The 27,721-nt window shown below is 28.9% G+C and overlaps 1 protein-coding gene across 1 annotated transcript in view; it reads right to left on the reverse strand.

Moving 5' to 3' along the window:
• The window catches only part of LOC127290579 (MAM domain-containing glycosylphosphatidylinositol anchor protein 1), a gene marked incomplete at its 5' end in the record, with an annotated part of 197,800 nt that extends 171,900 nt beyond the window's left edge, over nucleotides 1–25,900 (reverse strand). The window contains one exon of the mRNA XM_051319266.1: nucleotides 25,859–25,900. Within this exon, the coding sequence (XP_051175223.1) occupies nucleotides 25,859–25,900 (42 nt within the window). The remainder of the gene's footprint in view (nucleotides 1–25,858) is intronic.
• Nucleotides 25,901–27,721: the final 1,821 nt, after the last annotated feature.

Raw genomic sequence — 27,721 nt, forward strand, 5'->3', positions numbered from 1 at the left:
TTTATTTGATTCAAATAATCGGTTACTTGAATATTAAATAAATATTTCTTTCAATCAAATAATTTTTGAATTTTATTTGTTTTAAATGCATTATTATTGAATCTAACTTTGTCTGACTAAAAAGGACTTTTACCACTTGAATAAGAAATACAAGTATTTTTTAATATTCTGTCTGACTGAAACTATGTTTTACTACTTAAATTAAAGTAATAGGAAGTTAAGAAACTTATGTCTGACTTAAACCGTCTTCTACTACTTAAGTATCAAACAAACGAATTTTGTATGTCTTACTAAATACCTCTTTTATTATTTACGAAAAGAAAATTTTTAAAGTGTCGTCTAACTAATACAGTACCACCTAAATAAACAATAGAGAATTTTTACTGTACTGTCTGTCTAAAACGATTTTACACTACTTAAAAATTTTATTTTGATATTTATACGAACATAATTTCCATTTACTATGTCTGACTAAAAAGGACTTTTACCACTTGAATAAAAAATAGAAGAATTTTTATTATTCTGTCTGACTAACACTATGTTTTACTACTTAAATTAAAGTAATACGAATTTAAATAACTTATGTCGGAGTTCAACGGTCTTCTACTATTTAAGTAAAATAAGTAAATTTTCTAATCCATCTTACTAAATACATATTTTACTACTTTAAAATAGAAAAGAAATTTATCTTTCCGTCTAACTAATACAGACTTTTACTACTTGAATCAAAATTTACACACATTTCCGTCTGACTAAAACGATTTTCTACTACTTGAAAACTTTTTTTATTTATTTATTATTTAAGTACAAAATTTATCGAATTTTCTAAGCTCTCCTTACTAAATTTATCTTTTACTACTTAAAAATAGACAAATTTAAAAAGCTCCATTTAATTAATATTGACTTTTACTACTTAAAAAAAAGAGAAAATTTTAACTATTCCGTTTTCCTTTTTGGTAAAATAATTATTATATACCTATTGTAAATAAAAAAAGGATTAAAAAAATAAAGTGAATAAAATAAAGTTCATAATTCATAAGGATATATATATATATATATATATATATAGTTTGATAAAATCTCCTGCTTATATCCTTCTACTCAATCTTCAAATATTAAAGTACCTGCTCTTCCGTCCTATATTCATTATTCTGAAAAGACAATCTTTAGATGGAGTTTACTGGTTGCAGCTGACGACATCGCTCGCTTCGTGCTTGCCTGCACGCCGGATAAGAAACAGGTGACTGTATTTTTCACTTCTCACTTTCATATTTTAAAAGATATATAGGACGTGTGTGTGTCTCACGTGTGACCAAGTGCCAACTTACCAAATGTTTCACCGAATGCGAGAGAGAAAGAGAGAGAAAAGCAATTTTCATATATTCCCCCTTTCGCCTATATCTTTTTTCGATAATTTTTGACAATGAAGAAAATTCCCTTCGATATCTTCATTTTCAATATTTGAAATTCAAGAGCCAATATAGCTTGAGTGTTTTTTATTTTTATGTTTATTTAAATTTTAATTAAATAAAAAAACAAATTATAATTTTATTTTTATATTATATATAAATAATAAATATATATGGGGCATTCTATTTTAAAATTATACCCCTAGTAAACAATTGACAATATAAGACATTTTTTAAATAATTATTTCTCCCATTTAATTAAATCAAATTACTTTTGCAATGAGTGGTTTCGAAAGAGAAATTTCTAAACTTTATTATTGTAAAAAAAATTTTTTAAAAAAACGTTTAATTAGCATAAAAAATTTAGTTTGAAGGTTAAACTTATAAATATCTCAAAACACGTTGTCTCCGATTTTGACAAAATCTATGTCAAAAGAAAGCTTAAATATTCTACTTCTTAATTTCCGTAAAGTTTATAATGGACATTTTCGAGGATTTCGAGAAATTAATTAAAATTCTCAGACGTTTCAAAGGTTAAAAAGGGTTAAAATTTTCATAAATAGAGAACCTCTGTTTAAATGCAGCGGCATTTGTTTTTACGAAATTTTTAAATAAATAAATTTTAAAACTTCAATTTTAATCTTAATAATTTTTTTTAATTTGAAAAATTTTTAATTGCAAATAGCTAAAGATCAATATATTTATTGTTTACAATATTTTTTTTCTCTAATGTCAAGTGATGTAATAATGTAATGTTAATGAAAATTAAATTTAAAAAACAAAATCCGCTCTTAAAGAAATGGTTCTCCATTCATAGAAATTTCAATCCTTTTTAACATCCGAAACGTCTGAGAATTTTAATTAATTTCTGGAAATTCTCGAAAATGTCCATTATAAACTTTACGGAAATAAAAAATAGAATATTTAAGCTTTCTTTTGACATAGATTTTGTCAAAATCGGAGACAACGTGTTTTGAGATATTTACAAGTTTAACCTTCAAACTAAATTTTTTATACTATTTAAATGTTTTTTTGAAAAAATTTTTTTACAATTGTAAAGTTTAGAAATTTCTCTTTCGAAACCACTCATTGCAAACGTAATTTGATTTAATTAAATGGAAGAAATAATTATTTAAAAAATGTCTTATATTGTCAATTGTTTACTAGGGGTATAATTTTAAAATAGAATGCCCCATATATATTATAGGTAATATATAAATATAAATAATAAATATATGTATATTATATTATATAAATATAAATAAATAAATATTTTTTTATATTAATTTAAATTTAAAAAATTTTTATAAAAATTTTTTCTGATATTAAATTTTTCGTGACTTTTGAGTATATTTAAAAAATGGAATTTTGGAAATATTAAATGTTAGCGAAAATTGCATTCTAATAGTGTTGAGAGACCTAACTGAAATGATAAGAAAAAGCCGATAAACCGAGAACGGCTGCCAATATCCGCCATTTCCCAAAACGTTTTCTCGGAATAGAATTGAATTAGCCCAGTCGTATCCTTCTCTTCAACTGTCGTTGGATTACGATTTTAAACCCGCAAAATATATATATATATATATATATATATATATATATATATATATATATTGAATTGTTCAGCGTCACTTGACTTTTGCAAAAATCGTACAATGCATAAATTTAACCTTCTTTTTTTATCCAGTTGACTTTTAATCTTCATCCAGCGCGATCTTAATATAAAATATACTTTAAAATTTTCTAAATCTATATAAAAACGTAACAGTTTAGAAAAAAAATTTATTGAAATTTAATCACAAAACCCTAAAAAAGTACTTTTGTATTTTAATTAATTATAATTTAATTATTTAATTAATTTTAATTTCAAATAATTTAAATTATTGATTGCTATCCAGGTGGAAAAGTTCCCGGAAGTGACTACCGTTAATCACTACCGGTAATTTTTCCGGGACTACCGGTAAACACTACCGGTAATTTTTCCGGTACTACCGGTAGTCACTACCGGTAATTTTTTCGTTACTACCGGTAGTCACTATCGGTAATTTTTTCCAGGACTACCGGTAGTCACTACCGATAGTCATTACCGGTAAGTCCCGGAAGAATTACCAGTAGTGACTACCGGTAGTACCGGAAAAATTACCGGTAATCCTTACCGGTAGTCCCAGATACCGGTATTGACTACAGGTAGTACCGGAAAAATTACCGGTAGTGACTACCGGTAGTACCGAAAAAAATACCGGTAGTAACTACCGGTAGTACCGGAAAAATTACCGGTAGTACCGAAAAAATTACCGGTATTGACTACCGGTAGTACCGGAAAAATTACCGGTAGTGATTACCGGTAGTACCGAAAAAATTACCGGTAGTAACTACCGGTAATACCAGAAGAATTACCGGTAGTGACTACCGGTAGTACCGAAAAAATTACCGGTAGTAACTACCGGTAGTACCGGAAGAATTACCGGTAGTACCGGAAAAATTACCGCTAGTGACTACCGGTAGTGAATATTCCGGTAGCGGGAACTTTTCCACCTGGGTATAAACTTTTTTTTTTGCTTCTTTTAAGTAAAAAAATGTATTGTTCGCAATTGCAATAAATGAACCGCGAGCACAATTGAGGGAAATTTTGTTTTTTCTACATAATTTTTTTTGTTGGGAATTTTTTTTTAATCAATATATAGTTTTTTTTTTTTTATAAAAAAAATATATATTCGAACACGATAGTTTCATTTATGTAATCTTCTTCTACTCCTCCTACGCGAAACCCATTTCCGACGGAGCGCGCTACAGCAACAGCGCAGTTTTAACGAGAGTTGTTTCAGGATGTTTCAGTAATTACTCGGAAATTATGCCAGCCCGACCACAGACAACGATCGCCAGGTTATACCAACAATATTTTTTTTTTTATTATTTATTTTTTTTTTTTTGTTTATGAAAGTTTCATATTACAGCCAGCTTTAATATGACAACTATACACTTTGACTGATGAGTTTTGCAGACAACATTCGCCAAAAAAAGTCGTTTAATATCCATCTGTTGAGAATCCTCAAAAAAAAAACTATTTCATAAAATTATAAAGTTTTATGTTTTTTTGAAAAATTTTTTTAACTTAAATTCAAATTTAATAGTCGTAAATTTTATGTTACTGTATAACAGTTTTATGTTAGGCAAAAAAAAAGGAAAACTGTATTAAAAGTTGTTGACATTTTTAAGAGTGACAAAAAATTGGAAAATCGAGTATATAATAAAAAGTTATCCATTAGAGAGCGACACGTATTTGCCATATATATTAAAGAGAAAAAAAAATCAAATTTTTGTCCTAAAATGTAGTTTTGTATATTTTATGACACTCGAGTTTTATATGTTCATACAAGACATATAAAAGTTGTAAACATGTAACAAAAGAATAAAGTTTACGATCATATTCATTTTAGAATGATGCAATTTCCTTTATAATTTAAGAAAATGAGTTTCATTTATAATTAGTGTAATTTATAATTGATGATTCATTAAATTTTTTTTATTCTTAATATTTAGATTAACTTTATTATTTTTAACTCTTGTCTTTAACTTTTATATAAATATTATGTTCAACATTAAAACAGAAGTTAACATTAAAATTAATTTTTTTTAAAGAAAGTAATTTCTCAGTAATTTCAAATTACTTTTTTTTATTGTATGATTAAAAAATATCATTACTTTTGATATGAGAAATTACTAGAAAATAAAGTGTTTTGTCTAACCAAAACTGACTTTTATTACTGAGAGACAATTTATAGGTGTTTGAAAAAGTTTTGTGAGTCCTATGCTGGCAGTAGTAAAAGACGGTAAAAGTCAGACAAAAAAAATGTTCAAAATTCATCTACTTTTAGTAGTAGTAAAAATAAAAATTTTAATCATTTTTTTCTGATTGATAAAGTATTTTTACTACTTAAAGTAAAAAGTACATAATTTTTTTAGCATTCTATCTGACTAAAATAATATTTTACTACTTAAAAATATATTTTACTATTTAAATCAAACTAATTGGAATTTAAAAATCTTGAGTCTGACTAAAACAGTCTTCTACTACTTAAAAAACAACAATAAATACTTTTACTACTGAAATAAAAAATAGAAAATTTTATTTACATTGTCCGACTAAAACAGTTTTCTACTACTTGAAATTTTTTTTTGATACTTAAGTGAACACAATATAAATTTACAATGTCTGACTTAAAAGGACTTTCACTACTTCATTACAAATATAGGAATTCTTATCATTTTGTCTGACTAAAACTATGTTTTACTACTAAAATTAAAAATATATTACCATTACTATTGAAAAAATCCTAAGCAACGATTTCTAAGGGAAAAAAAATTCTCAGCGACGGTTGCTGAGGAAAATAACGGTTATAGTAACGATTATTATGGAAACGGTTGCTATGGTAACAGTTACTATAGCAACTGTTACTATGGCAAAAGTTACTATGGAATTAGTTACTACGGCAGCTGTTACTACGGCAACTATGACATCAGTTACTATTGCAAAAGTTACTATGTCAACAGTTAGTTACTATGGCAAAAGTTACTCTGGCAACAGTTACTATAGCAAAAGTTACTATAGCAAAAGTTACTCTGGTAACAGTTACTATAACAACAGTTAGTTACTATGGCAGAAGTTACTATGGTAACAGTTAGTTACTATGATAGAAGTTACTATGGCAAAAGTTACTATGGTAACATTTAGTTACTATGGCAGAAGTTACTTTGGTAACAGTTAGTTACTATGGCAATAGTTACTACGGCAACAGTTACTTTGATAACATTTAGTTACTATGGCAAAAGTTACTTTGGTAACAGTTAGTTACTATGGCAAAAGTTACTTTGATAACATTTAGTTACTATGGCAGAAGTTACTTTGGTAACAGTTAGTTACTATGGCAAAAGTTACTATGGCAAAAGTTACTGTGGCAAAAGTTACTTTGTCAATAGTTACTTTGGTAACAGTTACTTACTATGGCAAAAGTTACTGTGGCAAAAGTTACTTTGGCAATAGTTACTTTGGTAATAGTTAGTTACTATGGCAAAAGTTACTATGGTAACAGGTAGTTACTATGGCAACAGTTACTATGGCAACAGTTACTATGGCAACAGTTACTATGGCAACAGTTACTATGGCATCAGTTACTATGGCAACAGTACGAGTGTGCGATGAACGGACGCCTTTAATCAATTAACAAAAGTAATCTTCTATAAAAAATATCAATTTTTCCTAAAAAGATATTCTACTTTTAAAGCTTATCTACCGTAGATTGCAAAAAAAAATATATATATATGATGTGATAGACTGAGATTTCGTGTAAGGTAAACCATAAAATTGTCGTCAAGAATGATGCATATAAAGAAAAAAGAAGAAGGAGAAGAAAAAATCTTAACTTGGTCTCCACCCAAGTTCTCTAATCGAACAGTCGAGTTCGAAGAACCGCGAAGATAAAATATCGATCTATCAATCATTTTTCCGAACAGGAAATGTTGGAATTCCACCAGCTCGGTTGTCAGCTACTATATATAAGAGGGATGAGAAGAAGAAGAAGAAGATGAAGAAGAAAAGGAAGAAGAGGAAAGATGGTTTGAAGGGCTGGTCGCGCGTTATCGAGAGGAACGACGACGGCCGACGAAAGCAACGAGAGGGACAAGAGAGACGATGGAAGTAAAGTTTTCTTGGATATATATATTGCTTGCTTCGGAAAGAAACACCATCAGCTAGAACACAACAGCTGCGACCGACAGTGCATCACAGTGCTTTATGTTCCGAGCTGATAAAAAGACTTTCAGAAAGAGACGTTTTTAAATAAAAAGAGAGAGAGAGAGAGAGAGAAAAGAGGGTCACCCTTATAAAATATATTATCAGCATTATTTTACACGATATAAAAATTTATTCACTGATTTCATTTTTTTTTTTTTTATCATTATTACTTGGAAAAAATATACTTTAGGATAAATGTAGTCTGAATAATCTTTTAGGGGAAATAAAAACAATTTTTTTTAATAAACTCTCCTATTGAAGTAAATACTTATGTTCAAAATTAATGGAAGATAATTTTTGGCATCGTTTACAATCATTCGACAAAATAAAGGAAAATGCTTTTGTCTTGAATGAATCAAGACATCTTTGTTTCTCTCTCTCTCTCTCTCTTTCTCTCTCTTCTTTGCCCTTGTTGATGTAAACGTTCATTTTCTAAGAACAATCAGAAAGCTTTCTAGTTCAGGTCAAAAGTGACAAAGGGAAAAGTTGAAACGACTTTTCATGAATGAGTTCTACAAGGAAGCAACAATTATGTGCTTGTGGTAAACAAGAGTCTACTATTTGCCGTTGAGTCTTGTGTGTAGTAGTGACTTTTTGGATCCATGTCAGTAATTACATTGGAAAAATTTAGAAAAATCTAAAAGTCAATTTTTCACGAAGAAAAAAAGGAATTTTTAATTTTAATAATTAACATAATAATTTAATAATAATAATAATAATTATTATAATTATAATTAAAGTGGAAAATATTACGAGTTTGTAGAAATTGATAATCCTCTCATGAAACATGAAAACAAAGTTTTGTCTCTTCATTTTCGCAAATGAGTGTAGAAATTTCATTGGATGAATGTCAGGATCAATTGTTTTAAACTAAATCTTCTTGTATGTGATGAGGAGAAGTCGTCGCTTTCTCAGTTTCTAAGTGCACTCATTTACAATTATATATTCAAGTGTGAATTTCTTTGGGTAGATCGTTCTATTTTATCAAAATTATTCCTCATCCAAACTTTAAGCACTGTAACTTATAATTGTGTCGGCCAAAAATAACTACCATCTCATTATCATATTTTGCATTTGAATAAGAGAAAGAGCTTGATATGGACCAATTTTCCAAAAATTTACATATCTTTACTCACATAAAATATATCTAAATTCGTTGTCGAGTTATTTTTAAAACTATTTCAATTTTTGATTTTTTTTTTATATTTTTTTTTTTTCAAGGATAGGGAAAAATTTTCAAATTTTAAAAATGAAGAAAAAAAAGAGAAAGTAAAAGTAAAAAAAAAAATGGGAAACACTGTTAATAGTAACAAACCACGCCTACACGTTGTTTAAATCGAACCCTATTGGTTCGTTCCGAGCGGTGGGGATAAACATGCGCACTGCGCAACCTACTTTACTTTACTTACAAAATTTTTAAAGATTTTTTTTGCCCTTTATAATTTTTCATTGTCCTCTCGGGGTTATATAGAAATAAAAATATTTTTCTTTGTCACAAATCAATTTGATAAAACGAATCAGAATAGATTTTTTTTTTTTTGGAAAAGAAAAACTATTTTGACATGACGAGAGATGCACAAATTTTCTATATATCAAATGACAATATAATGGGACTTTTTGGTTTCAATATATATATCTGTATTGATATTGTCAAGCAACAAACTGCGGATGTACAATTGAGATGTGCACCACTGGCAGCCACGACAGCGTGTTTCAATGTTCAGAGGAAAAAAAAAAAAAAAAAAAAAAATTTTGAAACTCTCGCGGATTAACGATGCTGGCTGCGATCAAGTTACGAACTCCACCGAGTACTTGCACCCTTTTTGATTGATGAAAAAGCATGGTCCGCACTACTGAAACATAGTATAGTAACGTTTTGCTTTTTTTTTTTTTACCACCCTATACCTGAGTCTGTTGTTTCGTCATTTATTCATGTCACGATTTACCTACAGTAGTATAGTTTTAAAATCGTGTTAGGGCGTGTCACATCGATTCGTATTTCTGTAGTTTTTCTTTTTATTTTCTTTCTCTCGCTTAACAAATGGCTTATCCATTTGGGCATCCAGTGACAACTTGAGAAAAATCTACAAGAATGGTTTATATAGAGAGAAAGAAAGATGTTGTGAACAATAATGATATTTCTCATATAGAGGAAGAGACACATTTAACAAAGAAGTTATGTGAAAAAGAGACATAATATTATTATGTTTTTGTGAACACTTTTTTTTAACAAATTGTTATTTGTAAATTATTTTACTTTTTTGAATTTTTATTTTATTTTAAAATGATTTTTAAAAATTATATTCGAAATTGGAAAATAATTTTACAAGGATGATCGTGGCTGCAATTGAATATTTCGATTTAGATCCGCTCTAGAAATTCACGACATGGATTAAATCTTTTCGAAAACCTATCGATATGTATATATCTATATATGCTCTACTCAATTTTCCCTGTGAATTTCCACACCAGAATTTAAGGTAACTGGCTCTCTCTCTCTCTCATTTTTGCGAAACAGATATCGTCCTCCAATATCTTTTTATCACTTTTCCTTCTAGAAACATCTTCGATGTCACCCAAGGCGAGTATGTTTCTTTTTAATTTTTTTTTTATTTCCAAAAAAATAGTTCGTTTTCTTAGAAAATTGATCAATAAAGGAAAAAAAAAGTGAGACGAAATAATATAAGCTAAAATGCAATTCGACAACTGTAGGCTCCTTTTTTTCAAGAAACGTCGAGTTTTATGATTTATATGCGGCAGAAGGTATAAGAAAAAGGGTTTTTGCAAGGATTTTCATAGAAGGAGAATTCGATACTGCAGAGCAGACGAATCGCTGAGTATGAAAGAAGGTTCTTCGACATATATATATATATATATATGTGTGTGTATACGATAGAAGAGGAATATTAGATGAGGCATGCTCTCTCGCGCGCGCTATATGGAAGCCAGTGTCTATACCACATCACCCCCTCGATATGCAGACATTGTCCGTTCACCGGCAAATTTGCAGAAATTTAAATTCCACAAGGAGTCTCTCTCTCTCTCTCTCTCTTTCCTTTTTACCCTCAGGGCCATCGTCTCATCTCGATGGCATTAAACGAATTCCGATAAGCACTTTCAAAGATGCCATATGGACTTCAATCATCAGCCACATCTAACGGAAAACCCTTCATCGATTCCCTCGTCAAAAGAATCTTGATTATTCAAACCAGTTTACCTATTCCCTACTATACATATATAGAAAATAAATTTTCTTTAGCAAAAATAATAAATATTTTCTCCACAATAAATCTTGAGGATTCTTTTAATTAACTTCATTTTGATTTTACGATTCAAGATTTGAAAATAACGGTTACAAAAAAAAATTATTTTCTAAAATGTAGAAAAAAAAGTAACGAAATCAGTTTTAACAATGATGAAATAGAATAGAAACACTGTGGGAAATAGTTCGTTGCGCACTAACGATGCGCAGGTAGGAGCCGATTGGCTGAGGTTCAAGGTCAAATCCCCCCACCAGCCAGGGAAGAACCAACACGCAACTTGTGGGCGTGGCTTGCTATTCTATAAATAAAACTCTCGCTAAATAATTCCCCTTCTCTCAATTCCGCCGCTCTCTAAATTTGAATTAGCTAAAATTTCATTGTTTAAATCAGCGAATAAAGTTTTCACTGCAAATCACCGGATACAGCTAATAAAATAGCGAAACACGAATCGGCGAACGTCGGTCATTTTTGTCGGAAAATAAATTTATTTTTAAAATCGAGTATTCCGCTGATTGAAATAGTTGTTAGTCGCTGATTCGCAGCTGCATACTTATAGCTTTTTCAGTCAGCGACTATTCGCTGCCAATCAGCGGATTTTAGCTGATTCAAATTTAGAGAGCGGAAGTAAAAATTAAAAAAAAAAAAATATTGTACTTAAAAAATTTTTTTTTGTTTATCACTAGAAAAAACTCGAGAGTGGATATTAGAGGGTCCATAAAAAAAAGTGAAAAAAAGGTTAAAAATAAAAAAGAATTGTAAAAGATTTGCTATAGAGAAAATTTGCAAAATACTTTTTCTAAAGCTGCATCACATAAGCTTGAGCTTTCAGCTTGAGCCTTTTTAGGATACTCTGTTTTTCATTAATATACACGCAAGGCAGCAGTGATCTTCTTGCATTTCTTTTCAGTGAACTTTTAGAAGATGCATGTATGTGTTTGTCTCTCTCTCTCTCTATACACATATATACACATTTATATAGGAAAGTTCGTAGCCAAAGAGCTGAACAAACTGTAGATAAGGGTCGACGGTGATTGCCCCATAAAATATGTATCCTTGCAAGTTCAGTGAGCTTGTATTTCTTTTAGTTATGTCGCATCGTCGCCAATACTTACGAGAGCCGTTCAAGACCTATTTTTTTGCCAAGCAAAAGGTATATGAAAAAATTTTATACGATTCAAAAAAAAAAAAAAAAATTAACTACTTGAAAACAAGAAACTAAAAAAAAAATTGTTGACATGAAATCACGATCCTCTTTTCCTACATTCTGTTCTCGACATCCCATTCGATTATTCTCAAAATGTTGTGTTTTGTTTTCTAACATCTAGGGACTTGACTTCTAACTCCCCCCCTCCCCCCAACCCTTTAACTTTCTTTCTAGCGAAGATCGTTTTGCAAACGTTTTCTCCTCAAAGATTTCTCTCCGGGTATGTATATATATATATATGAGACAAGAAAAAGGAAATCCTCTTGAGGAAAGAACGATATATATTTTTATATCGTCAAACAGGGAGATGACACTGTTCTGTGAAAATCTTAAAAAATAATAAAATATATCGTTTGGGTTTATTTGAAGATAAAAATATATAAATTTTTTGCTTCGAAAATATATATTTATCGCTAATTTCAACATTGGGGGAAAAAATTTATTTAATTCAAATAATTAGTTGACTATTAAGAAATAAGGATTTGTATCAATTATTTCTTTTTCTTGAATAATTGATTTGTTGAAACCATTAAACTTTTGTAAATTATCCACCACTTTTGAAACTTGATTGAAAATTCTAACAAGTCAATCATTAGATTACAAAATCGATTTTTCTAAGATTAATGAAAAGATTAGAAAATCATTTCTACTTTTGAAATTGGCAATTGATTCTAATTTAAATTTAAAATACGTTTTACTTTGTTCTATTAAATTAAATCTAATTTAAAAAAATTTTTTTTTGATTGAAAAAAGAAAAATTTTTTAATTTCTAATGATTATTTTTCTCAAATAATATAATAGAAAAATATGAAAAATTATTGATTCTATAATTGCAGTATTAGCATTCTTGGCACAACTTTCAATTTCCAATTCATATCGAACATTATCGACGCGAAGAAAACTCAAATCGAAAGTGTTTGAATGCTTCATAAATGTGAAAGATTCAACAATGGCATGAGCGCGAACGAGCGAAGATATATATACACAGTGAAGAAATATGTGATTGCGCAAGAAAAATAAGGGGAAGGGAATTTGAAATATTTTACATCTCTGGCGTCGGAAATATATCTTTTGACGAATATATATATATATATATATATATATATATATATGTGACTTTTCGATTTTGACGATGTGACACAATGACTCTCACAAAAAACATCGACGAACACTTTGACTTTCGTCTCGTAAAGAGAAAAGAGGGATAGACATCTATAAACGTAGTTTTCTCTCTTTCTCACAAATTTTTTTTTTCCTTTTTAGATAGTATACTTGGAAAACCAACAAATGTCAACGAATCGTAATTTTGTGCATTTCGCTGTCTTGTGCATCGCTAGTAGAAGCAAGCGCGCACATCTCTTGCCGGCATTTGATTTTTTTTCTTTCTTTCTCTTCGTTTTGCTTCCACATCGAGAAATGTCAATTTCGTTTCCAAGGATATTGGATTCTATGAATGCCGATTTTCCTTGCGGCTAGAATTACAAGGTCTCTCTCTCTCTCTATCGCCCCCTCCCTTTCATCCCTCTATACCTGTTTCCCGTCGAAACTGTTAGCTTCAAACTTGAATTTTTATTACCCTCATTTTTGCAATGCAAATTCTCTCTCGTGTGCTCTCGCGATCTTCAACAAATTTGTCAGTTTACTGCACTGTCACGACCCATAAAAAACGGCGTTTCTTTTCATGGGGAGGGGAGAAAAAAAAAACATTTTTCGGTTATTCAAGCAATTTTCCGTTTAGTATAAAATAAAAATTTAATTACAAAAAAAATATTTTTTAGAAAATTTTTATATTTTTACTCCTATTTACTATTTTTATTATAATTTTCTAATTGTAAAAAAAATAATTTCTTTTTTCTAAATTAAGAAAACAAAATAGAGAGAGAGTGAATAAGGGAAATAAAATGAGATGTAAATTTTCAATGAGAATTGCAAATTTTGTAAATATTTGCATTTTAGAAGGCAATCTAAAACCGGTAGTAATGTAACATAAATGTATAGTGTGGTGCGGTTTCAATAGCACGACAGCTGACATTCAAGTATCTTCATGGGCGCTAGTCTTTGAATTCAGTAAAACAAGTAGCATTCAGAGTTGATGTCGTAGTACAACAAGACGTTGGAACTAACGTATCCCTCCATCGTCAACCTAATGCAAACTTAATTATCTAACTAATTATTTAAAGCAAACAGAGGTTATTTCCTGGCTTTTGTCTTGTTTTCCATACATAAACATAATCTAGTTTTTTGTTGTTTTAACAATTGACAAAAAAAAAAAAGAATTTTAACTTAATTTTACTACTGTTTTAGAGTTTATTTAATTTTTTCTGATTTGAAACAAATTATACTCTTAAAAGAAAATTTAAAAAAAAACTATAATATGCCTAATTAAATATTTATTTGTACTACTGATTTTAAATTTTATTTATTTTGCCTGTCATAAACCAACTTGTCGTACTGAAAAAAATTATACAAAATTAAAAAAGGCTTATTAAATAATAACTTGTATTACTGATAAATTTACAAACATTTATCAAAGTCTGACTGAACATTTACTTGTACTACTGATAAATTAACAAAAATATGTAAAAGTGTAAATATTTACTTATAAAAATTATTTTTTAATATAATTGTTATGTCTGACTAAAATCGATTTGATCTACTGATAATACAAAAAAGTTAGGTCTGATTAAATATTTACTTGTACTACTAACTTTTAATATAATTTGTTATGTCTGATTAAAATCGATTTGATCTACTAATAATGTTACAAAAAATATTAAAAGTCTGACTAAACATTTACTTTTACTACTGGAAAATGATAAAAATTAACAAAGTCTGATTGAATATTTACATCTACTACTGATAAAATTACAAAAAAATTAAAAGGCTGACTGAATATTTAGTTTTACTACTGTTTTTTAATATAATTGTTACGTCTGACTAAAACCGATTTTATTAACTAATAATATTACAAAACTTTAAAATGTCTGACTGAACATTTATTTTTACTACTGATTTTTAATATAATTGTTACGTCTGACTAAAACCAATTTGATCTACTAATAACGCTACAAAAAAAATTGTAAAAGTCTAACTAAACATTTACTTTAACTACTAGAAAATTATAAAAATTAACAAGTCTGATTAAATATTTACTTCTTCTACTCATAAAATTACAAAAAAATTAAAGGTCTGACTGAATATTTACTTTAACTACTGTTTTTCCATTGAAATCTCTAAGTCGTACTAAAACCGAGTCGATCTACTGATAAAATTAAAAAAAAAATTAAATCTGAATAAATATTTACTTGTACTACTGAGAGAATGACTAAAATTTAAAGTCTGACTAGATATTTATATTAACCACTTATTTTCTAATTTCAGTCATTATTTTAAATATAATTTTAAATAGTTTTAAATATTTAAATAATTATAATAATATATGCATTAATGGCTATTAAAAAATAATGAATAATTTTTCTTCTACCTAGACTATAAAGAAACACTTTATAGAATTATTTTGTAACTTCAGTTATTTTTCAATTTATTTTTATAGTACATACATAAAATATATACAGGCGATGCTGTGAAAAAAAATTGTATGACAACACCAGAAGAACGGATTTAAAACAGGGAATCGAGAAAAATGGAATATTGTAAAGTAGACAGAAGAATAAAAGGGGATTAAAAGAAAGGGAAGAGGGGTGATTATATAATTCTTATATTCTCATTTTATGGTTTTTGTTTTTTTTTTTTAAACAATTCTTTTACTATTCATATGTACTTCTACTTAAAGACATTTTTTTTTATTGTTTTCCTATAATATTAATAACGAATTTTGCAAATACAAATAATCTCGAACAAAACTATAAATTTTCTACAAAAAATTATGTTTATGCAATAATAATAATAATAATATTATTATTATTATTATTTTTCTATTATAAGTAGTACATCTCGGTTTTAGTCAGACATAAAATTCTTCTTTTTGCAAAAGTAGTAAAAATAAATTTTAGTCTCATACCCGAACGGTTTTAATTTTCTTTTTGATTTTACTATTAGTAGTAAAAATAAATTTTCGTCAGACATCATGTTTTTTTATGAGAGAAAAGCACGCATAGTAAAATAAAAACAAAGTTTTTTTTTTAAATAATTATAATAAAATGAAAATAATTTCTTAATAATTTTTTAATAAATTAATAAAATAAAATAAATTGGCAAAATATTTTCTAAATAATTAATAAAATGAAAATACATTCTAAATGTTTTCTAAATAATTAATAAAATGAAAATACATTCTAAATGTTTTCTAAATAATTAATAAAATGAAAATACATTTTAAATATTTTCTAAATAATTAATAAAATGAAAATACATTTTAAATATTTTCTAAATAATTAATAGAATGTAAATATTTTTGTAAATAAATAAAAATAAAAAAAATGTATTTTTTTTGTTGATTTATTTACAAAAATAATATGAGGAAAATATAAAAGCCGGAAAAAAAGTGTATACTGAAAATAAACAGTCATAAATAAAGATAAAATTTGTATATAAAAATATTCAAAAAGTATATACTATATCACGTGTATATGTGTATGTCAGACAAGATAGAAATGTCTAAGAAAAATACATTGGGTCGACATGTAAAATGCATAGAGTCCCTCTTCTTGTATGGTGAATGCGGAGAATTAAAACGCAATTTCCTTTACAAAGGGAAGAGTTTCCTTTTTTTTTTTTTTTTTTTTTTTGCATATATGCCAATCTCCCTCTTCTCACGCGTTTCTTTTATATACCACACAGCTTTCAACTTGCTAGCCCTCTGGCGTTTGCTTAATGAAGCTTTCTCACGAGGGGAGCGCGCGCGTGTTTCTTTTTGTTTACCGTTTACCCACCAAAACTCTCTTTCTCTCTCCTTTCTTTTTTTTTCTTTTTCAACTTTTCTTCCTCTTCCCCTTTTTTTTCTCTTTCGCTTTCTCTCACGCTCTCTCTTTTTTTTTCTTTTTTTTTTAGTTAGCAAGCAATGTGTTGTTCGACCGCGGTTTAGTTTTATGTGTCTGAATTCTACACTCTTCCCGCCTCTGAATTGCATCTTCTATTACGTGAGCGGCTTTTCGGTTGTTTCCACGCGTTACTTCTCCAATTAAGAACCACATTTTAGAAATGTGCAATGCTTTTCTTTTCAAGCACTTTAAATACTCACGTTTTCAAAATGGAACAAAATGAAAATGTCTCTTTTCAGATTTTTCACGAGATTTTCTTTTTTTTTCTATCTTTGTTAATTCACACAAGTGGCGTGCATAAGCTGCGTTCTTTTTTTTGTCTTTAAAGTTACATCAAACAAAATTTTTCAATGATGAAAAAAAGAAAATAAAATTATGAAAGATAAAACTAAATAGAAACGTAATTTTCATGAAAGAATTATAAAATAAGAAAAAGAAAGAAAATAATAAAATCCAAAAGTAATTTTTTTGTTGAAAAAAATCAAGATTCAGTAATTTTTAGTTTTATTATTGAAAAATTACAATTATTTATTTATTTTTAATAGCAGGAAATGTCAATCACGCGCTTTGTGTAAGAAAAGGGGGGGGGGGTAAAGTGGGGTTAAGAATACGACTAGAGAGTGAGAGAGAAGGCGAAATCTGCTGAAACAACAGAGAAAAGAATTGGAAACATCGCAATACTCTATGGAAACAAAACGTTTCTTTTTTTTTTTTTTGTCTCCCTCTTTCTCTGTTAAGTCAAGGGAATGTGTTGGTATATGTGCAACCATTGAAAGTGTATCTAGACGCTAGTAAAAGTGCAGAGGACGTAAATCTTACGTCGACATAAATTCGTTTATCGCAAAGCGTCTACGCGAGCAGCAAAGAGCTTTTCTCGCTTTTCTCCATTCTCGTCCTTTCAGATTTTTCGAGTTGCTAGAGTTGCCGCACCAAGGCCGAGTTTTCTGTTGCCACATAACATTTTCTCAAGACAGATAATTCCCGAACTTGATGTGTAAGGGCATCGCAATTCCACGTACCATTTTTTTTTTATATTTACTTTACATTTTGTAAATCATAAGTAAATTTTTTTCAAACCTTTAAAAAATATTTTATAAAAAAATTATTTATTTTTTTTTTATTAAAAATTAATATTTTATTATTTAGAAATTTTGCAATAAGAAAATAAAATGGTATTTAATTTTTATAAAAGTTTGTTAAAAAAAAAAAAAAGCTGCATTTATTATCGCGCGAAAAAAGTCGTATACGAAAATAAATATTTTTGCCCGACCATTGTCTTGCTGTCATTAGAGTTCACAGTTGTTGGAGCGAATGCAATTCTGTTCTACAGCGACAGGAAACCAATTACGCCTCAAAGGAACAACCACAAACACTCTATGGAGTTGTTTTGAAGATCTGATTCAATTTTGCTGTCATGATCTCACCTACAGATACCAAATTATTTTTATGTTTGTGCGAACAAAAAAAAAAAAAAAAGAAAGAAAAAAGCTTGGGGGAATATAATAATCAAAAAAAGGTGACGAGAGAAAATAAAAGAATTTTTAAATCCAACATCACAAAATTAATATTTCTAATGGAAATTTTTCATTATGCAATAAAAGATTTGAAAATTATTTTTATACTCAGTTTCTGATAATTTTTACAAATAGTAAAGTAAATTTTACTATTAGCGGAATTAATAAATAAAAATTAAAAAATTATGATCTCATGTTCTTTTGAGTTAAAAAATTTTCATGCTTGAAGAAATTCTGAAAGTATTCTGTCTTTTTTTTTTTTTTTGCTTTTTATCACTTTTGTTGAATGGGCATATATTGCGCGTAAATGATATGATGAGCAAAGCGACAATATCGATCGAGCATTTCTCTTGAACTTTCCATCGTCCAGTAGCGCGAATGAAACCATTTGCTAGAAAATACGGCTCCTTGGAGACTTGAGCATGTTCTCAAGACTGTTACTGTCATACAATATAGCAGTGCAGTGTATCGTTCAGAGATAAAGAGTAAGTTGCCTCTTAACACACGCTTTATCTTGCGAATATAATGAAAGTCAATGTAATATTGTACCAAGCGAGGTAAATAAATTTTTTAAAGTCTTTCTCCCTCTTTTTTAAAGAATTGCCTTTGAAGAGACGGGTATTCTTTCCCTTTTTTTTGCTCTCTGCCGTATCACTCGAAAAAACGTACTTGAAGAGTTTTTGTTTACTCTTTTCTCTTTTGAAACCTTACTTTAAATCAGTAGTGAAAAATTCAAAAATAAAATTTTAATAAGTAAATCGATCAGTTTCGATGGAACAGCGAAATATTTTACTAAAACAGCGAAAGGTTTCGTTATACTAGAGAAACATATCGCTGTTTCAGATAGAGATTTTTTTTTCGTGTACATTGATAAAAATAATCAGTGGTAAAAACAAGTTTTAGTCAGGCATAACTGTTTTAATTGTGAGATATTTTTATCAGTAGTACAAGTAAATTTTGGTCAGCCAGAACGGTTAAATTTCTCACAACTGGAACTCAATACTGTTACTGATAGAAATCAGTAGTACAAACTAGTTTTAGTCAGCCAAACCGTTTTAATTGTGTATCACTTAATTATGAGTAGTACAGGTAAATTTTAGTCAGGCAGAACGGTTAATTTTTTTTGTAACTAAAACTTACTGTTACTGTTGACACAAATCAGTAGTAAAAACAAGTTTAAGTCAGGCATAACTGTTTTAAATTTGTACAATTTTGTTATCAGTAGTACAAGTAAATTTTGATCAGACAAAATAGTTAAATTTCACAAAAACTAACTTACTATTGTTGCTGATACAAATCAGTAGTAAAAACAAATTTTAGTCAGACATAAAGATTTTATTTTTGTATGATTAAATTATGAATAGTACATGTAAAATTTTCATCAAACAGAACGGTTAATTTTCTCGTATTTGAAACTTTTATTATTACTTTCACAAATCAGTAGTAAAAACAAGTTTTAGTCAGACATAACAATTTTCTTTTTGTCCTATTTTTTGTTATCATTGGTACAAGTAAATTTTAGTCAGTCAAAACTGTTAAATTTCTTAAAATTGGAATTTACTATTACCACTGACACAAATTAGTAGTAAAAACTAGTTTTAGTCAAACAAAACGATTTTTTTTATTTTGAAATAAGTAGTGAAAGTAATTTTAGATCTGACATTCCAATAAAAAATGTTTCGAATTTTAATATTATCAGTCAAACACAAATTTCCTAAACGGCTTCGAATTTAAATTTTTAAGTAGTACAAGTCGACATTCAGTTAGACACATTTTTCTCTTAAATATCATCGATAATAAAACGCCAGAATTTTTTTTTTCTCCAACATGGAACAATTCTAAAGAGAATATTCTCAATATTACAAAAAAAAAAAAAAAAAAAACGTTTTCTTGTAAAGGAGTTTAAATGAGACTGAATTTCCACTCTGAGGTCATATCAAGAATAATATGACCATTATGAGAATTTAATAGTCGGCGTGTGCGACAAAAGGATGTAGAGTGGACGGGAACTTGGCAAATTCCACACATGTCAGAAAAGTTTTTCCCCTCTCGTATCTCTTTTAAAATCACCCTTCTTTTTCTCCCCCCCTCCCCCTTCTTCAATCCCACATAGTCAGTGACTATATACTTAAAAGTTGTCAAAAAAAAAAAATTGAAATTTCTTTTTTTTCAAAAGTTTGACAAAAATGCGATCTTGTCTATTTGGATCGATATTTTGCGGTATTTGGCTATTCCCGTAAGATTAAGTATATGAAATCACCGGTCAGTGATCCCCAGAGATAACCATGGCAACGCTGGGCGGGGGGGAGAAGAAGGCTCGATAACGCGATTCTCCATTCCTAACAAAGAGCACACTTCCTCTCTCTCTCTCTCTCAACTCTGGTAAAGGTCGTATTCTACGTCCAGTGCACGTATATTCCTACATACATTACGTAGCCACGTAACGGGAATACCTACCACACGACTAGTGGGGCCAATATGTTCGTAGCGCATTTCGTTGGAACGGGGTTTGAAAAAGGGGGGGGAGGGGTGAAGGCGGTTGGATTATAGGGGATCAAAATGGGGTTTGAACAAATGGAATGGGGCAAGGAATCGCGATTCTACGACGTTGTGCCTTTTCCTAGAGGCAATGGTTCACCCGTAAAACAGGTAGTGTGCGAGAGACGGGACAAAATTTCACCGTTGATACGCGTTCCGCGCGAGTGGAAGAAAATTTATGGTTTCTACGAGAGAAGCTATAAGAATAAGGGGGGTATCATCGCGTTTACGGCTTCGCTTCGGTGTATTTCCTTCCGATTTGCATAACGGGCTTTTGGGCTAACCGTACCTATCATTTTACACTACCCTCACATACACTCGCCCCCCCCCTCTTTCTTTCTCTCTTACTCCCCCCCCTCTCTCTCTCCCTTCTTTTGTGTCAACGATTCACAACGTCACCGCAAACAACGCATTATCGCACCTTTTACTAACATTTACTGCCATTAAAATGCATGTAAACTCGTTTCAAAAACAAATCAAGTGTTCTTCTTCTGTGGAAGAAAGTAGAGACTCTCTTTCTGCATTTTATTTTACACCCAGCGAATAATATCAACATATCATTTTCTTTGCAAAAAAAAATGAAAAAACAGTTATTTACATTTCTAGATAATATAGACTGACAAAAAAATTTATTTAATCCAAATAATTGGTTACTTTATTATCAAATAATTATTTACTTGAACTAAATAATTTTTATTTGAATTAAATAAATTGTATTTGAACCAATAATTTTTCTACTTGAAACAAATACAATTTAAAACAATAGCTGAAGATTCATTTTGGTAAAAGGAATTTTCGAGTCAGACAGTCCGCAGAAACCACGTTGGCTCAGGACTTTGGTCCTATTCATAAACGCAAAGTTCTCTCTTAATAACAAGGACCTGACCTGTATAATTATTTTCTACTCTATGTCCTTTGTGCTTATATATATATATACATATATACAAATGCTAGAGATGTGAAGTGCGCGCACTTTTAGTTTTCTGTAACCATACTCTCATATAAGGTTTAAGCAACAAACGTTTTAATCTCGTTTACCTTTAAAACAGTTGACTCTCTGCAAAACTTGACAAAATTAACAAAAGACCAAAAGTTTAACTTGAAATCTGGTCTGGAAATTAATTCTCTTAAATACACAAAATTAACATTGTTTGTATCTCTATAAATATAGACACATACTCAATTTATAAAATTTTGTAAATTAACACAATTAAGAAATTAAGTAGAAAAATAAATTTATTATTATTCTAAATATTTATTCTCTAAATAAGAGTAAATATTACTCAAATATATAATTTTTTTTCGAAATAATTATTTCAGAATAAGGTAAACAAAAAAAGAAAAAGAAAAAAGAGATTAAGACAAAGAAAAAGGTAACATTAAGAACAGTTTACGAAAATGAGAGATAAAAGAAGAAAAAGCAAAAAAGAATTGAGATGAAAGAAAAATTCAACAGAGAAAAAAGATAGGCATAAAAAAAATAACGGGAAAATACGCAGAGAAAAATATTTTTGTTTTGATAAGAAAACATTTAGATTTTTATTCAATTTTTTTGATTGGTTTAACTTTTGGTTACTTGAACCTATATTTGACCTACATTGAACCTATTTTAAACCTACATTGGTCCTAGTTAAAACATATTTTCAACCATCATTGGGCCTATGTAGAACCTACTTTAAAACTACTTGGACTTACATTGAACCTACCTTGGACCTACCTAAACCTATTTTAAACCTACATTGGACCTATATAGAACCTACTTAAACCTATTTGGATCTAATTAACACCTACTTTAAACCTACTACCACCTAAATAGAATCTTCTTTAAATCTACAATGGACCTATATAGAACCTACTTTAAAACTTCTTGGACCTAATTAGAACCTTCTTTGAACCTACTTGGTCATAAGCAGAATCTACTTTAAACCTATTTGGATCTACATTGGACCTACATAGAACCTACTTTAAATCTACATTGGACCTATGTAGAACCTACTTGGACCTACATTGAACGTACCTTGTACCTAAATAGAACCTACTTTCAACATACTTGTACCTAAATAGAACCTATTTTTAATCTACAATGGACCTATGTAGAACCTATTTAAAACCTACATTGGACCTGTATAGAACCTACTTTAAATCTACATTGAACCTAATTAGCACCTACTTTAAACTTACATTGAATCTACCTTGATCCTAAATAGAACCTACTTGTACCTAAATAGAACCTATTTTTAATCTACAATGGACCTATGTAGAACCTATTTAAAACCTACATTGGACCTGTATAGAACCTACTTTAAATCTACATTGAACCTAATTAGCACCTACTTTAAACTTACATTGAATCTACCTTGGTCCTAAATAGAACCTACTTGTACCTAAATAGAACCTATTTTTAATCTACAATGGACCTATGTAGAACCTATTTAAAACCTACATTGGACCTGTATAGAACCTACTTTAAATCTACATTGAACCTAATTAGCACCTACTTTAAACCTACATTGAATCTACCTTGGACCTAAATAGAACCTACTTGTACCTAAATAGAACCTACTTAAACCTACTTGGACCTAATTAGCACCTACTTTAAACCTACATTGAATCTACCTTGGACCTAATTAGAACCTTCTTTAAACCTACTTGGTCATAAGCAGAATCTACTTTAAACCTATTTGGATCTACATTGGACCTACATAGAACCTACTTTAAATCTACATTGGACCTATGTAGAACCTACTTGGACCTACATTGAACGTACCTTGGACCTAAATAGAACCTACTTTCAACATACTTGTACCTAAATAGAACCTATTTTCAATCTACAATGGACCTATATATAACCTATTTAAAACCTACATTGGACCTACATGGAACCTACTTTAAATCTACATTGGACCTAATTAGCACCTACTTTAAACCTACATTGAGTCTACCTTGGTCCTAAATAGAACCTACTTGTACCTAAATAGAACCTATTTTTAATCTACAATGGACCTATGTAGAACCTATTTAAAACCTACATTGGACCTGTATAGAACCTACTTTAAATCTACATTGAACCTAATTAGCACCTACTTTAAACCTACATTGAATCTACCTTGGACCTAAATAGAACCTACTTAAACCTACTTGGACCTAATTAGCATTAAACCTACATTGAATCTACCTTGGACCTAAATAGAACCTACTTGTACCTAAATAGAACCTATTTAAAATCTACAATGGACCTATGTAGAACCTATTTAAAACCTACATTGGACTTATATAGAACCTAAATAGAACCTACTTTAACCCTACTTGGACGTGCATTAAACTTAATTATTTATTTTTATTTTTTTTAAAGAAAAAAATATATAAAAAATATTTTTCATTAACTTTAAAAAAAAAAAAAGAAAAAATTCACTACCAACGGCAGATTTCCAATTGGTGCCATTCTGCGCAGTGCTTAACAACTTTTATTGTTGTTTCCGTAAAGAAAAGTATCTGCGATCTATTGTTGCTTTCAGTGCCAAGCTGAGAAAGGACAGCATATCGTCCTGCAGAGACCTCCAAACTAATCAGACTCGGCCAATTCGAGTTCTCTCATGGGATTCTCCCTTCTCTCTTTCCATCTCCCTTTCCCTCTTCCTCTCTCTCTCTCGCTCCGTCTCCCTGGACAAGATAATTTAAACTTTCCCAACGCCATGACTATCCACATTCGCACCCCTTGATTCCAATTAACAGAATTAGATACGAGAGTCAAATTCAAATATCTGCAATAAACCTTTGCTAACTAAAATATTCAACTGATAAAAAATATAGATATATAAATAAAATATAAAAATCAAAAATACCTGATACTCGCTTTTTTTAGAATAATTTAAAAACTTTTAAAAACCCGCGATTTGTTTTCTCTCTCTCTCTATCTCTCTCTATCTCGTTACTATTGTTTACTCTTCATAACCAATTTATCTTTTACGTGCAACAATAATTTATGGCTTCTCATTAATTAAAAATGTACATGAATTATTTAATTTCTCGAATAAAAGCACCGTTTCGCGAATCTAGTTAATTATTTAAAAAATCAACTTGTAATTAAAATACGCGAATGAATTTGTAAATTAGGTTATACCTGCGAGAGTCTATCTATATAATACAAAATTAATAGATTCAATATGCCGTACTGAAAAATTATTTCCGTCAAATAATTTTCCCTGCTGACTAAATTGTAGAAAAAAAAAAGATAATGATGAAACGTTACAATTAATTGAAAATTTAATAAAAAAAAAAAAATATTAAAAAAAGAAATGGAATTATTTTATTTTGAAAAAAAATTGCTATGAAAGGACAATAATTTTTAAAATTAATTAATTTTTGAATATTTTATATGTAATGTGAATTTTTTATATATAAAAAAAAACAGTAGTATATAAATGTGATGAGATTTTTTGAGATATTTGGATTTTATTTCGTCTAGTGCCATTTCGACGTGACGGGACCACAAGGGAATGACATCGTTGCTGTACTTTTTTTTTATTTTATTTTATTTTAAAGCCCAGATTGTGATGCATGAGTGGCTTAAAAGGGCACCACGGTTCGCCAGCCGAAAATTTAGATATTCGTCACTGCCAACTACCGCATTTACTCTGCATATGCTAAACCCATCCTCAATTTTGTATGTTTCATATAATGAGTACCAACAATGCATTTATATATATATATATAAACCATAACAAACCGCATTCACATATATTTTCCAAATGTTTGCCAATTCATATTATTTCATTTATATATTTGTCTCTCAGAGCCAAATAAATTTTTATTTCTTTCAAATAAATATATTTTTAATTTCAAATAAATATTTATTTGTTGCAAATAAATTTTCATTTTGATTATTCTTTTTTTTTTGTATTTATTTTCCTAATAAACTTCATATTTTGAAATGAGTTCATTTAACAAAAATTTCAATTCATTTTTGTTTCAAATTTATATACTCTTAAAAAAAAAATCTTTAGAAAAAAAAAGAATCTTTTGGTAAAAGTTAAGAATGCACCTTTAAAGCAATTTAATGACGATCGTAAAAAAAAATATTTCATTATATTATATCATGGCTGATAAGAATATGAAGAATGCATAAATTGCAAAACTTACCTCCTCTCGGAGCTTCAGTAGACCCAGCACGTTGCCTTAAACCTGAAACAAAAACAAAAAACAAACTCTCATCAAACTGGTGAGGAAAATCACTTTTTAAAGGGCGACGGGGAGGAATTGTCTTATAAATGTTTATACCAAACTTTTGACATTCAATTGAAAAAGTTTATAAATCAATTGTCTAGTTTTAGTTATAATTAAAGATATATATATATATATATATATATATATATATATATTCTCTTTCTCATCATCTCCTATGAATATTTGCCCTCTGGGAATCGTGTTCTTTCTTTTCTCCCTTGAGTAAAATTAATATTACCTGAATCTTGGATATTCATAAATTAAGAAAACGTAAACGTTTCATCAAAATCCAGTGTTTGAACTCTGGGAAGTTACAATCCCATGTTTAATAATGTTTACTCACTTATACATATATATATATAGTTTAAACTTTCAAACTCACGAGACTCAGATAAAACTTGAATTCAAAGTAAAATGTCATTGAAATCAAGGGAGGGGAGGGGGGTTAGATATACAAAAGGGAACTCGTAAAATTTCATTTGAATAATGGAATTTTGCAAACGAGCTAATAGAATAACGGGGGTTCCTATTCTCTTTGAAAAAGAAGGCAGTTTAGCTTCATTGAGTGCTTTCCCATCCCGAAATTTTTTTTTTTTTTTTTTTGAATCTGCCTGACTCTATATAGATATATAGAGAGAGAGAGGTGAAAACTTTTACATTCTAACTTTATCTTGCCACTTGTTAAGCCAACGTTGACTGTAGTTTGCTTTTGACTCGGTGAATTACAAATCGGACTCAAAAGCTCCAGCTGTGGGAGTTACGATCCCAACAAAAAAAAATAAAAAAAAAAAAAAAAAAGAAAGACACAACCCTAATGCATTTTCAGGCTTTCAAAGTTTTGTGCGCCTTCTCTTCTTCGCGGGACTTCAACTTTTGGACAAGCAGCCGCGAGGAAACTTTAAATAGTTTACGTTTTAGTATATTATACAAGACGCGCGCTTTATTTTCGAAAATTGTTTCGCTCAGTTCATTAGAAACTTATTTGTAAGACTTTGCTGTTCAAAAATCAGTTTCATTAAAGTAAATGAGAAGCAAAAAAAATTTTTCAAATTAATTTAATTGTAAATTGATTTTGTCTTTAACTATTAGTGAAAAAAAACAAAAAACAAAAAAGTAAACTAAAAAAAAGAAATTAAATAAAACGAATAAAAAACAAAATAAACAAAACGTGTAAAATAAATAATAAATACAATAAAAAAAATTTTAAATAAATAAATAAAAGTATAAATTTATTAAAAAAAAACGAATAAAACGATTTTTATGAAAAAAAAAGTTGAATTTTTATCCCAAGGAATAAAAAATTACAGGGATTTTAACGCGTAGTTAAAATTTTGAAACGACATTTATATATATATAAACCGTCAAACCGTTTATAATGCATCGTTAGTTTGATGAAAATAAAAAATAACTTCAACTATATTTTATTACTCCTGTCTTTATTATTATTCCACAAAATTTAATTAACTAACGAAAAAAAACGAAAATATAATACTATAATATATTGTATATATATATATACCTTCTATTGAACGATCAAATTACTTTTTTTCAATAAAAGAGTTTCAAGTTTTAAAACATCTCTATTAGAAGTGAAAGCAATTACATTCAAGAATCATTTCCGGTTTTTTTTTTTGAAACTTTATTTCAAACTTTAAGGAAAAACTTCCTCGAATTTGAAAGCTAATTTTTTTTACAATTCTTTATATAATTTTAATTTCTTTTGAAAATTTGTCTGCGTTTTCTAAATAATATTTAAAATTTATATAAAAAATACTATAA

The sequence above is a fragment of the Leptopilina boulardi genome, unplaced genomic scaffold, assembly GCF_019393585.1.
Source record: "Leptopilina boulardi isolate dan_hultmark-lab unplaced genomic scaffold, ZJU_Lbou_2.1 LbouV2_71, whole genome shotgun sequence".
NCBI classification, from domain to species: Eukaryota; Metazoa; Arthropoda; class Insecta; order Hymenoptera; family Figitidae; genus Leptopilina; species Leptopilina boulardi.